The 11,803-nt window shown below is 48.0% G+C and overlaps 1 protein-coding gene across 1 annotated transcript in view; it reads left to right on the top strand.

The window, feature by feature from the left end:
- The window catches only part of cpamd8 (C3 and PZP like alpha-2-macroglobulin domain containing 8), a gene marked incomplete at its 5' end in the record, with an annotated part of 39,890 nt that overhangs the window by 15,372 nt on the left and 12,715 nt on the right, over positions 1–11,803 (top strand). Inside the window, 11 exons of the mRNA XM_084473442.1 lie at positions 712–865; positions 1,855–1,985; positions 2,103–2,154; positions 2,356–2,654; positions 3,845–3,913; positions 4,001–4,157; positions 4,304–4,480; positions 6,356–6,437; positions 9,797–9,953; positions 10,224–10,298; positions 11,551–11,716. Coding sequence (XP_084329568.1) covers positions 712–865; positions 1,855–1,985; positions 2,103–2,154; positions 2,356–2,654; positions 3,845–3,913; positions 4,001–4,157; positions 4,304–4,480; positions 6,356–6,437; positions 9,797–9,953; positions 10,224–10,298; positions 11,551–11,716 — 1,519 coding nt within the window. The remainder of the gene's footprint in view (positions 1–711; positions 866–1,854; positions 1,986–2,102; positions 2,155–2,355; positions 2,655–3,844; positions 3,914–4,000; positions 4,158–4,303; positions 4,481–6,355; positions 6,438–9,796; positions 9,954–10,223; positions 10,299–11,550; positions 11,717–11,803) is intronic.

Raw genomic sequence — 11,803 nt, 5'->3', positions numbered from 1 at the left:
TTCCTTTGCCGAGTTATTTACGACTAGTGGCATGTAGATGAAAACCAGTGAGAGGACACGTCCGCATTGCTGAAGCGCTTTGGTGGACGCTGGAGCGCTGGAGCTTAATCCTTCAGGGGAGCATAAGAGGCATGAGTCAGTCGGCATGGAAAATCCAGAATGCAATTTAGAAATCCTCCCGTGAACGCTTTAAGAGCCTCGCTGGGAGGAAGACACGCTATGCGAGGGGTATGCCGGCGGTACGTCCTGTCAGACACCTGCTGCTCCCGACTTTAATCCGTTTAACATTCCTCTGTTACTCTCTGTTCCCCGTCCTCGTCCGTCCTCTTCTCCTCTCTTCTCTCTTTGCCCTGTCTTCTTCCTATGTCCTCTTTTCCTCTCCTGTCTTCTTCTGTCCTCTCCTCTCCTCTCCCATCCTGTTATTTTCCCCCTTGTTTACTCTCCTCTCTCCTGTCGTCTCCGCCTCATGTTCTCTCCTCTTTCCATTCCTCTCCTCTACTTTCCATTCCCCTCGTGTCCTGTTCTATTTTATTTTCTCCTCTCCTGTTCTCCCCTTTTCTCGTGTCTTCTCCAACGTCTTGTACTACATTCCTCTCCCTCTCATTGACACATATATTTCTCTCTCTCTCTCTCTCTCTCTCTCTCTCTCTCTGTCCCTGTCTCCTGCCCCTCTCCCACTTTCCCTCTCTCCCGCTCTCCCTCTCTCCGCAGGTCCATGTCAAAGTCTCCGTCCCCAAGGGCATCAAGTTTGTGGGCCACCCAGGGAAACACCACCTCACCAGGAAGAAGTGTGTTGCTCCTGGGGAGGCCACGCCCACGTCCATCGTGCTGTCCTTCACCGAACTGGGAGCTATGAACATCACAGGTGACCCCCGAAGACCAATACACAGACAGACCATCCCAATGAGTATACTAGCGGGATACAATCTTGAATGTTATTATGTATGCATCCAATTCAAGTCCAAACTTTAAAGGATGCTTATATTCTGTGCCCAGTATTCTGATCATTAAGGATCATCGGGATTAAGACGTTTCAGCGAGTACAGATCAGACCGCGCTGGGCAATTTGAATTGTTTAGTGGCATTCCCGATGTCAAACAACAGCGCCTTTCTTGCGGAGCTGCTCTCCACCACAGTAGGGCTGCTGCCTGGCCCAGAAGATTTATGAGCCCCAGAGCCCGTCTGTGTGTGAGATCTGGTCCCCCACCAAGAGCTACAAACAACCAGTCCGCCCACCTTCCAGAGAGCAACACTGGAACAATGTGGTGGGGGAGAAGCCAGAAGCCTTGCTGTGACACTGCAGTGGCATGTTGATGAGTTTTGCGGGTCACTGGTGGTCATCATGGCCCCCCACGGCCCCCTTTCGCCTGTCCCTTGGCCCCCGAGTCTTTCTCTCGCTCAGTACACACACACAAAGAGCCGCTGCGGACACTGGGCCGCTGCGATGCATGCCCCCCAAAACCCCCCCGCCCCCCCCCCCCCCCCCCCCCCCCACCCACCACCACCCTCAAAAGAGCAGAGAACTGGCGTAGGCATGTTTTTGTTGTGCAATGTCTGTTGTGATAGATGCATTGCTTGTTCCATGCGGGGACAGCGTGCCAACACGTGCTCGCTCCGTGCTGGTCCGTGGTTACGCAGACACGCTTTGCTCAAATCAAGGGACTGTTGATGTGCGGGCAGAGTTTCAACACATGGCTTTCATGGCTTTGCAAACACACACAATCAGACCAAAAGCAACCACTGACGGATAAACCAGTGAATGATAAATAATGAATCGATGCATGCATGCATTCCTACCCACCTACAAAAATATATAAAGCCACAAAGAGGCATTTAATAAAGCTTCTTCTACAGCGCGTGCGATCGCCTACAGTGAGCCAAGCTGCTGCTCTGACGGACTGCAGACCAACAAAGTGAGCAATGATTTGGACGACCGGAGAACCCCCACTGGCCTGGACTACGTCCGCAGGAGTGTTCTGGTGGAGGTAGGATGGTGGGATGTCCCTTGGCATGTGGATGCCCTTGTACTGCCCGAAACCATTTCCAATCCGTTCTCTTCAATCATGCATTGTCCAATTCTCTCTGCATCTCTCTGCTTGTAGCCAGAAGGCCTGCCCAGGGAATACACGTACAGCGTCTTCTTTTGCCCTAACGGTGAGTACAGCTGTTACTTCTCCTGTTTAAGGAGTTGGCCCATGAATCCCTCCAATACTACAACTATGATAAAAGGCGATACAACTAAGCTTGACTCGACTTGATTACATTCTCAAAGTCGATCCGCTAACACTTTGTCCTTCGACCTCTGTCCAAAACAACTCAGGATTGACAGTGTGTTTGCTGTACGTGTGTCTTTAGAGAGGATCCACATCTCCACTCCCAACAAGTACGAGTACCAGTATGTGAAGAAGCCGGCCCGCATGACCCAGTTCCAGGTGGCGGTGAAGACCCACAACGATGCCCACTTTGCCCTCTCCGGAAGCCCCCACGACAGCGCCGAGATGCTGGAGATAGTGCTCGGCGGCCGGCAGAACAGCCGCTCCTGGGTCTCTATGGGCAAAATGGGGGAGCCGTTGGTCAGTGCTGCCACGCCAGGCATCCTGTCCTGGGATGAGTTCCGCAGCTTCTGGATCAGCTGGAAGTTGGGGATGATCCAGGTAAGGCGCCGCCCAACACCCAGCTGTCTCAGTCGGTCTCTGGTGATCATAGATAAGGATATGACAACAAAGTGTGGATAGAGTCAACACACACATCTGTGTGTTCATGTTCAGTCGGAACGGCGTATGTTTTTTTTACAGAAAAATAAGATGCGTTTTTCATTTCATTTGCACAGTTAATGTTACACTGGATTGGAAATGTGTTCAAACGCCAGACCGTCCTCATTTGCTTAACGTAGGCCGAGTTTCGGAGCAAATCTGGACATTGACACTCGTCCATTAAGGGTTGAGTCTTTGCTCAGTTCGGAGCAACACCAACAGGTCGCACAGGGAGGTAAACTAGGCGAAGAACTGAGATGTGAAAAAGGCCACGCAGCGGATTAGTTGCGCTGTTTAGCTGTCGCGTCCAGGTTAGGACTAGGAGAGCGGAGTAAAGGGGAGTCTGTGGAAAAGGCCACAGGGTCTGTGTGTTAGGAGGGCTGGCGCCAGTTTTACTGGCATGGGCCGCCTGTGAGGTCACGCTTAGCGGGGGCTGATGTCAGTGAGGACACTCGCTGATCCGTGGCCCCCGTGCTTACATGGTACTCAGGGGGCTGGCACACCCGCGGTCCTGACCCTCAGGAGCCCAGTCCGGGGCCTTCGCTTCGGCACCGAATCACCAAAGAGAGCAATTAAAAAAAACCCGCTGTCGAGCACCGCGAGGGTTACAACCCAGTAGATTCATTTATTTTTAGGGGGGCTCCTATTGCTGCTCTGGGGGGGGGGGGCGGGGAAGGGGTTGGGGTTGGGGGGATACTCTGTGGGGCCGGGGCTGCGCATGGTCTTTGGTTTAATGCGATTACGAAACGGAACCCACGGAACGCACCAGGAGGAAATGTGCTCTAAATGGGCCCGTGTGTGTGTGTGTTGGTGTTTGTTGTTGTTTGTGCGTGGTTGTCGGGTGAATCACACCGGCCTCTGCCGTGGCTTGGCAGATGAACGTTGCTTGTGCCCAGTATGTAGTAATCCAAAAACAGCACCGGTGACTTTTTATGCGCAGTCGTTACTTCCTGGCTTTTCTTGTTGACTTTCCTGTAACGACTGGGATTATTTATCCTCCAAAGCATGGCGGCGGCGGCGCTGAAATGATGGCCCAACCTCAGAGCCAAGTACAGTAATCACCTCTATTTATCTCTCCCTTTTTGCTCAAGGTGGGCTATGGTCTACAGCCGTCTAATGAATCACTAATCCTCCAATGGGGAGGCCCCCTACCAAGCCAGGTTGGAGTTTAACTTTTCATATCGCTGCGATGAATTTGTAGTATTCTGAGTTGAGTTTTTAGCGTTCATTTTTCTTTATTCCTGCAGATACGTCATATTGGATTCTCCACGGGCTGGGGCTCAGTCGGGGAGTTTAAAATCTGGAGGAAGGAAGACTCGGATGAGAACCACAACGAAGCCTTCACCCTGGGGGTCCCGCAAAACGTGGTCCCTGGATCCGAGAAGGCCTCCGCATCCATGATCGGTAGGTTCCTCCAACTGCCTTTCTAGAACGCTCCTTCAATAAGATCCTTGAAAGGCTTGAAGGTTTATGGTCAGGTGACACACCGATGGTTTCCTACAAGCGTGTGTGTGTGTGTGTGTGTGTGCGTGCGTGTCGACCTGTGTTAGGGGACGTGATGGGGCCCACCCTGAACAACCTGGACAAGCTCCTGCGTCTGCCCTTCGGCTGTGGGGAGCAGAACATGATCCACTTCGCCCCCAACGTCTTTGTCCTGAAGTACCTGCAGAAGACCCGGCAGCTCAGTGCAGACGTGGAGACGGAGGCCACTGACTATCTGCTGCAGGGTAAGCAGAGCTCTAGCACCGTGTACTGCGGTGCATACGAATGCCCCTTAGTCCCGCAGGTTCACATGCAGTCCTTTAGAACCAAGGGGGGGGGGATCTCTGTGCGGTGGGTACGGAAGAGGATTAGGGCCACACCTGAATTTTTTTCTGCCTCAGAATTCTGAGATTAAAGTCAGAACTCCAAAAAAAATGATCCCATGTAGCCCTAATCCTATCCCGTCGGCGTGAGTACAAATAGTTCACAGGGAAATTGTGAGACCTCCTTTGTTCCCTCCAAACCTTTTTCAGAAGAAACCCGATACACATTGTAGTAAACCAGGTCCGGGTGTTCCTCGATCAGCCCACCAAAATGTTGTCTGAACTCAAGAATAATGCAAGGAATTTTCTTCATCTTTTCAAATCATTGCAAGATTTATGTCAATTGTGGCAGGGACTAGATCTACCAATCTTCTATTGAAGGGACAGAAACCAAATGAACCCCTTGGAGTTGGAAGGTGGAAAAGCTCTCCTGAAGGGGCCGGGAGGGGTCAGCCAGCATACCTGGGAACTAACACCATGTACCAAAAGGAGCAGATGGTCTTTGGTCAGCTTGGTCCATCTCCAAATGCTCCATGAAGAGTTAGCTAATGGGGGACACAACATTTTCCTTCCTTTCTTTGAAATGCTGCGAGGTGTGGAGGTTAACAAGATCCTATAAATCTGATTGGCCCGGGGGAGACTTTCAAGTCACTTGTTAAGACTGCTTAGCCTTATCTTTTCATCAAAGCATTTGAGGAATCTGACCGTAAGAAGAAGTGAGTTTTAAATTAGCTTGATGAAGAACTTTGAATGTAGTTACTTTAACACAAGAAACCACTGTCATTCCCTCTTTGTAGAGCACAGTTCCAGAAATATGGGAGCGATAAGCCCCCCTGTGATTTAGGCTTAGTAGTTCTCTATGTACTCCAGGGGAACATATCGTTCCACATAAATTAAGTGAAAGATTGAACAATGGATTTAAAGAAAGATTTAGAAGGATAAGGTGGAATACACTGAAACAGAGTCATTTGGGGAGCCCATTCATTGTAAGACAATTCACTTTTCCTGCCAAGGACAAGTTAAGTGTTTTCCATTTCTTCAGATCTACTTTGTCTTTCTGAAATGGAGGAAAACATTTTTACCGGATAAAGGCTCTGGATGTTTGATGTTAGTGCCCAAGTATTTCAACCATCTCTAGACATTTGGATGGCTTTCAAACGTTTCAATGCTTTAAAGACCTCCTATAATACAATTCAAAATGATCATATTTAATACTGACAATGGGATTGTCAGAATGTATTTGCTCAGACTTCCACATTTGCATTTACAAATAAATAAACTAAATTTTTATCTTGAAAATCAGCCCCGGAATTGGAAAAAAGCCCTCTAATATTACCCCTCACCATAACCTATTGAACTTTTCTTTTTTTTTTACTTGAACTTTTCTTGCACCAACTTTGGTGAATTATCTCTTGCAGGGACAGGCTGTGAAAGGATCTTCAGGAATGTTGTACTGTAAATAACAGCCGCTACGAGAACTGCCATTCACACTCTGCACTACAGAGTGGATACATTCTAAAGCTGGAAGCCATCAATTTCATTAATTCAAAATCTGGAAATCATCAATTTTGTATGTTCAATCAGCATTCCGATGCAGGTTTGGAAACTATGAATGCATGGGTCAATTGTTATATGGCCCAGTCACTACCAAGATACAACAACAAAACCTGGGTTGAATTAAGAGACTGTCAACTATACAAATCTGCAAATGTGAGAATATGTATCGCATCCTATCCAAAACTTGTTTGTGTTTGCCTTCCCATTGGCTTCATCGGTCTGTTTGAATACATTTCCCAGGCTATCAGAGGCAGCTGACCTACAAGCGCCAGGATGGGTCCTACAGTGCTTTTGGAGAGAGGGATTCTTCCGGAAGTATGTGGTAAGTCAACCGTTAATCACACATGTTTCATTTTTGGTTTGCATTCTGTGTATTGTGTTGATATAATTGTGTTTGCCTGACCATTAACACATCTGCGCAATAACATGAAGGTCCAATAGAGATGAACTCTAATCTGATCAGAGTGATTTCTCCGCATTCCTTAAGCCTCAAACTGAAGGTAGGTATGCAGCTAAGGGTTCTTATCAGCTTCACAGCATGTTGTTTTGAAATGAATACATTCCTGTTATGAGAGTTAAAATCTGCTTGAATTTATCTTCTGCAAGTGTTTAGGCCTTGTTTACATCTCCTCGGGGCAGGCAAGAAGCCAGAAGTGTCTTATAAAGTTACCAAAAAAACGAAAACCTGAAATAGTTATCTCAACTTTGAAGTGGTTTAATGCTGGCCTATTGAGGCCCTGGGGCAAAGCGCATACCTGTAGTTGATATATGAGCTGGATCGGTATTATAATATTTAATAGAGCTGAAACTATGAAACAGCTGGGTGCATTAACCATGGGCATTTATGGACAAACAACTTAATTGGATCCCCGAGGTAGGCTAAGCTTTGATAATGTATTTGCCGTTAAAAGGGGGGTTCATTCTACCAAAATACCACAATGGTCCCCAACTGCACTAGCCTCCTGGACCAGCTCCTACCTCTCCACCAGTGGAGACTTTCTCAATTCCCCCCCTTACAAATGACTCTGCGCCCCTCTGCCTGGAAGGCAAAAGCATGGTCCTCCGGTATTGTGAAAACGTTTGGACTCTTGGGGAACATTGAAATTGCCCACAGATGGCTCTGGGAGGAAATGCGGATGTTGCAAGGATTGGTGTTGAGTTTGTCCTAAAGCCCCAGGCCACACGTGTACGGGTTGGTGGGCACAGCACAGATGGTTGAACCTTCTATAAACCTCCATCAAACACTTTATGAATCCATCAGCCACGTGTTCATACGCCAAAGACAACCGCGCTGTTGTTTCTGATCCAGGGTTCAGCGGTGGAACAGGGCCTTTATTGCTGCTCTTTAAAGCACTCTTAATGCAGTGTTAATGTATTCCAGGTTGTTAAAATACTTGAGAACGGAAATTGTCAGGGAGCAATGAAAAATATAATGACATGGGTAAGAGATGTTGTGGTATACAGTCGGGGACTTTCTGTGATGTGGCTTTAGCACACCAATGTTGTTGATTTAAAGGAAAGAGAGAGAAGAAGTTCAGCAGTGCACCAGCTTGCACTTGTTTAGAAGTATGGATGCATGCGAAAAAGAGGGTGCATCCTGCAATTTGTGAGAAGAAAAGGGAGAAAGTGTCAACATGGCACTGTCTGAGTGTTTTCATTCTTCCATCAGGGTCTTTCCTCGGTGGTACATGTTTTGGCTGGCACGGTATTCGTGTCTGCTGAAGATTGATCTGACTGTACTATCAGTAATAGAGGAATGGGTTTTGAATACCAGAGAGAAAAAACAAGCAAAATTCTTGGCAGGTTCATTTCATGTGCCAATTTCAGTTTTTTAAGGTATTTGACACTGGACCTGCATGTGTTTTCTTTGGCTGGCTGACTATTTGCAAAAGAAAGCAATGTTTGCTCAATTTCAAATAACATTCAATCTACATGGTCAACAAACAATGTCATAAAAGACCCAACTATCTTTTACCGAATTGTCCAGGGTCTCGTCAAGCTGGTGTACATAATGTAGGAAGCGTTTATAAGATTAGCCAACAGAGAGCCGAGTTAATCCTAGACCACTTAATGCATTTTATGGTTTTACAATTTGTGTGATACAGCAATCTATACATTCGTATCGAGCTTGTGTGCATTGCCTTCTAGGGAAAATCACTCCAGTGGTGCCTGTTCCAAGATGGAGCTCGAAACGATTCTAGGAAGGCGATTGGAGAGAAGTTTGGGATGCATTTGGGAGTGGACAGTCAAAGAGCACAGTGCGAAGGCATATCCCAATTTGACAGTGCCCTTGGGTGTGACTGAGAGGTGCAACTATGGCTATCTCAGCTTCTCCACATGCCCACTAAATTATCTCAGCGCCTCCGAGGCTCTGAGGCTCTCTCTGAGCAGCCAGGCGCTTCAGGCCCCCGATGACATAATGTTGTTTAACGTCCGAGTAAAGAAAACCTGAAATCCCCGTTCTGCGTGGGCTCCATTCCTCACTGGGGAGCCACAACCTCCATGTTCAGCGAGGCCAGATTCAATGCCTTCCATCATGGGAGTAGGACCCTCGTCACCTGCTCTCCACTCCCCTGCTACTCTCACTCAGCATGTTCTTTCCCCTTCAGGGCTGTGTGTGAAATTAACTTTGCAAATGTCCTTTGTGTTCCTGCTGCGGCTGTGATTTTTTTTCTTCCTTTTTCCCTTTTTTTCTGTATCGTGAGCAGCTTGCCTCATCTTCTGGCTAAGGTGGACCTGGCAATATTGTAATGGAATACGTTTGCTATTATTAAGGAGCACTTGGCCGAAGTCGGTGGAAGGCTGAACAGCCTCCGCCGCCACCGGGAGGTCTGTTCTTTATGGAGGAGTGTGTGTTTATTAGCCATGGGGCCATGATCCCCCCCCCCCCATCCCCCCAAAGGGATGCCCTTGGCTTCATGGTCCTTCTGCATTCACTCCACCGTGGCCCACTGAGATCATCCCCTCTTAAACCTTCAGTCACACTCATGAGGCATGGGGGTTTCATGGCAGGCGTCCCCAGGGACCAGTGGGCTTGTTTAAGATGCTGAACTCTTTGGAGAGTCTTCCTGGTTTCACGAGCAAGAACGTACCCGATGCAGCCCGAGGAATGCCATGTGTGGTGCACATCTAACATTGCCAGCCCTGTCTTTTAACGTTTGAACTGAACTGGCTGTTATCGTCCCATACGGTTCATCCGTCCATTTCCTCAGTGGCCCTTGTCTATCTATTGATCCATCTGTCTTCAGGTTCACCGTCATGCTCACTCACTTTACCTCAGCCTAACCTCTTCCACTGTCTAAACTGTTGGGAAATGGTTCATACCGTTACATTAAAGTTAATGTGCTGTTAACTTTTGTGGTTTGAGGATGATGTATTTTAAGGATCTGTTGGCACATGTTTGAGCTGATCTTGGGAAAACACTTTTTCATCTCCCTGTCCTTTACATCTCTCTCTCTCGCTCTCTCTCTCTCTCTCTCTCTCTCTCTCTCTCTCTCTCTCTCTCTCTCTCTCTCTCTCTCTCTCGCTCTCTCTCTCTCTCTCTCTCTCGCTCTCTCTCTCTCTCTCTCTCTCTCCCCCTCTCCCTCTCCTATCTCTCTCTCGCTCTCTCTCTCTCTCCCCCTCTCCCTCTCCTATCGCTCTCTCTCTCTCTCCCTCTATCCATGTCTTCTCTGCTTCAAGGTTGACAGCGTTTGTGTTGAAGTCCTTTGCCCAGTCTCGGGGCTTCATCTTTATTGACCCTGAGGAGCTGCGCGCTGCAAAGTCCTGGCTCATTAAACATCAAAGAAACGAGGGCTCCTTCCCTGCCATGGGACGCATACTCAACAAAGACCTGCAGGTATGCGTGTCTACGGGTACACTAAATGGATGTGTGTGTGTGTGGAGACCTATGTGGTTGTATTGGGGGAGATGGGGGATGTTAGACAAGGGTGCAACCAATTGAACAGGCTGTGTATAAGCAAGCAAGTCCCATAGTTGTGGGCCGTGTGTTTAACCGTATTGTTCATTGGTAGAATGGACCAGTCAATGTACCTACCATCCCATGTATGTGTATCAAAACACGCATCACTATGTCTACTCAAACTATCCGCAATGCATATTTCCACAGGGCGGAATCCATGGGAAGATATCCCTCACAGCTTATGTGGTCGCAGCGCTCCTGGAAACGGGGATAACCACTGAGGTCAGCAGTTCACCAAAACAAACCGCCGCAGTCAACCCTTGTCCGTCACAATAGTAAACTTGTTTTGGGTTTTTCGGCGCATTGTTTTGACCAAATAGTTTCTGATTAAAGTAGACATCCAACACCCTATGATTTTGTCTCGAAAAACAAGTGCACGGACATCTCGGACGACGTCAATGCATCCTGAGGGTAAACATCAGAGTTTAGATTGACCACACTTAGAACAGCTTGTTCCCATGATTTCTTGAAGATGTTCTGGTTAATGCCCGTCACACACCTGTGCTTCATTTAATACTCTCTCATGATTATTGGCATGGTGCCTGTTCAGTCTTCAAACACAAACACGCTCTAAAAGTCAGCATAGCAGGGAAATTTGCAGAACGGCAGCAGTTGTTTGTTTGGTGAACAACACGGCTGCTTAAACTAATTTCTGTTGTGTTGTGTCAGCTGCGCTTCTGCGTTCTACATTAGATCCCACTGTCATTCCACTTTGGTAAAAGCTGGCTGTAGTTGCTGTCTTTCATGGGGGTTTCCCCTGTTGACTCATGAGGGATAAATCCCCCTAATGATGGATGGATATTATAAATCAAAGCAAAAGAAAAAATCCCAGGCAAACCTCCATTTCACCTCAATGCAAGACGGATGTAGCAATAGCAGTGGTTAGCCTTGTTTTTTTTTTAGATAAAGGAGTAATACCACATGAAGCAGAGAGATTAAAGCTGACCCAAAGGTTTATGCCAAAATCACACCTGTGCAAAAGCTTTCAATTAGACCACTCAAGAGCCACAAGAGATGATGATTGAAGTGAAGATTTATGTATTGAAATATTTTGTGTATTGTGTAATCATTTGTAGGGAGAGTTCTGGGAGGGCAGGTCCGCTCCAAGTTGTATTCATTTCTCTTTACACTTGTGTGTGTGTGTGTGTGTGTGTGTGTGTGTGTGTGTGTGTGTGTGTGTGTGTTTGTGTCTCGTGTGTGCGTGCATGCCTTTGTGTGTGTGTGTGTGTGTGTGTGTGTGTGTGTGTGTGTGTGTATATGTCGTATGCCTCCATGCCCTTGTGTGTCTATCGTGTATGTGTGCGTGTGTGTGTGTGTGTGTGTGTGTGTGTGTGTGTGTGTGTGTGTGTATCCCCATGTGTGCGTTTGTGCATGCCTGTATGTCTGTCTTTTTTGTGTGTGTGCACGTGGATGCCCGTGCCTGTGTGTGCCTGTGTGTGCGTGCGCGTGTGCGTGTGCGTGTCCTCTGGTCCAGGAAGAAAAGGTTGCCGTGGCCAAGGCCAAGGAGTTCCTGGAGACCAACACCTACTCGGCCGACGACCCGTACACCACAGCGCTCTCTGCCTACGCCCTGGCCCTGCTCCGCAGTCCCTACGCCCCGCTGGCCCTGCGCCGCCTCAACCACATGGCCATCACGCACGGTAAAGGGCCACACTCGCCTCCCCTCCCGTCGGCCCCCGGAAGAGGGAACCCACATCGGACGTAGGAAGCCTCAAACTAAACACGAT

This window comes from Micromesistius poutassou (genome assembly GCF_964030765.1).
Source record: "Micromesistius poutassou genome assembly, chromosome: 9".
Classification (NCBI taxonomy): domain Eukaryota; kingdom Metazoa; phylum Chordata; class Actinopteri; order Gadiformes; family Gadidae; genus Micromesistius; species Micromesistius poutassou.
Note: the sequence above shows the minus strand (reverse complement) of the source record. Positions and strands in the feature narration are given on the sequence as shown.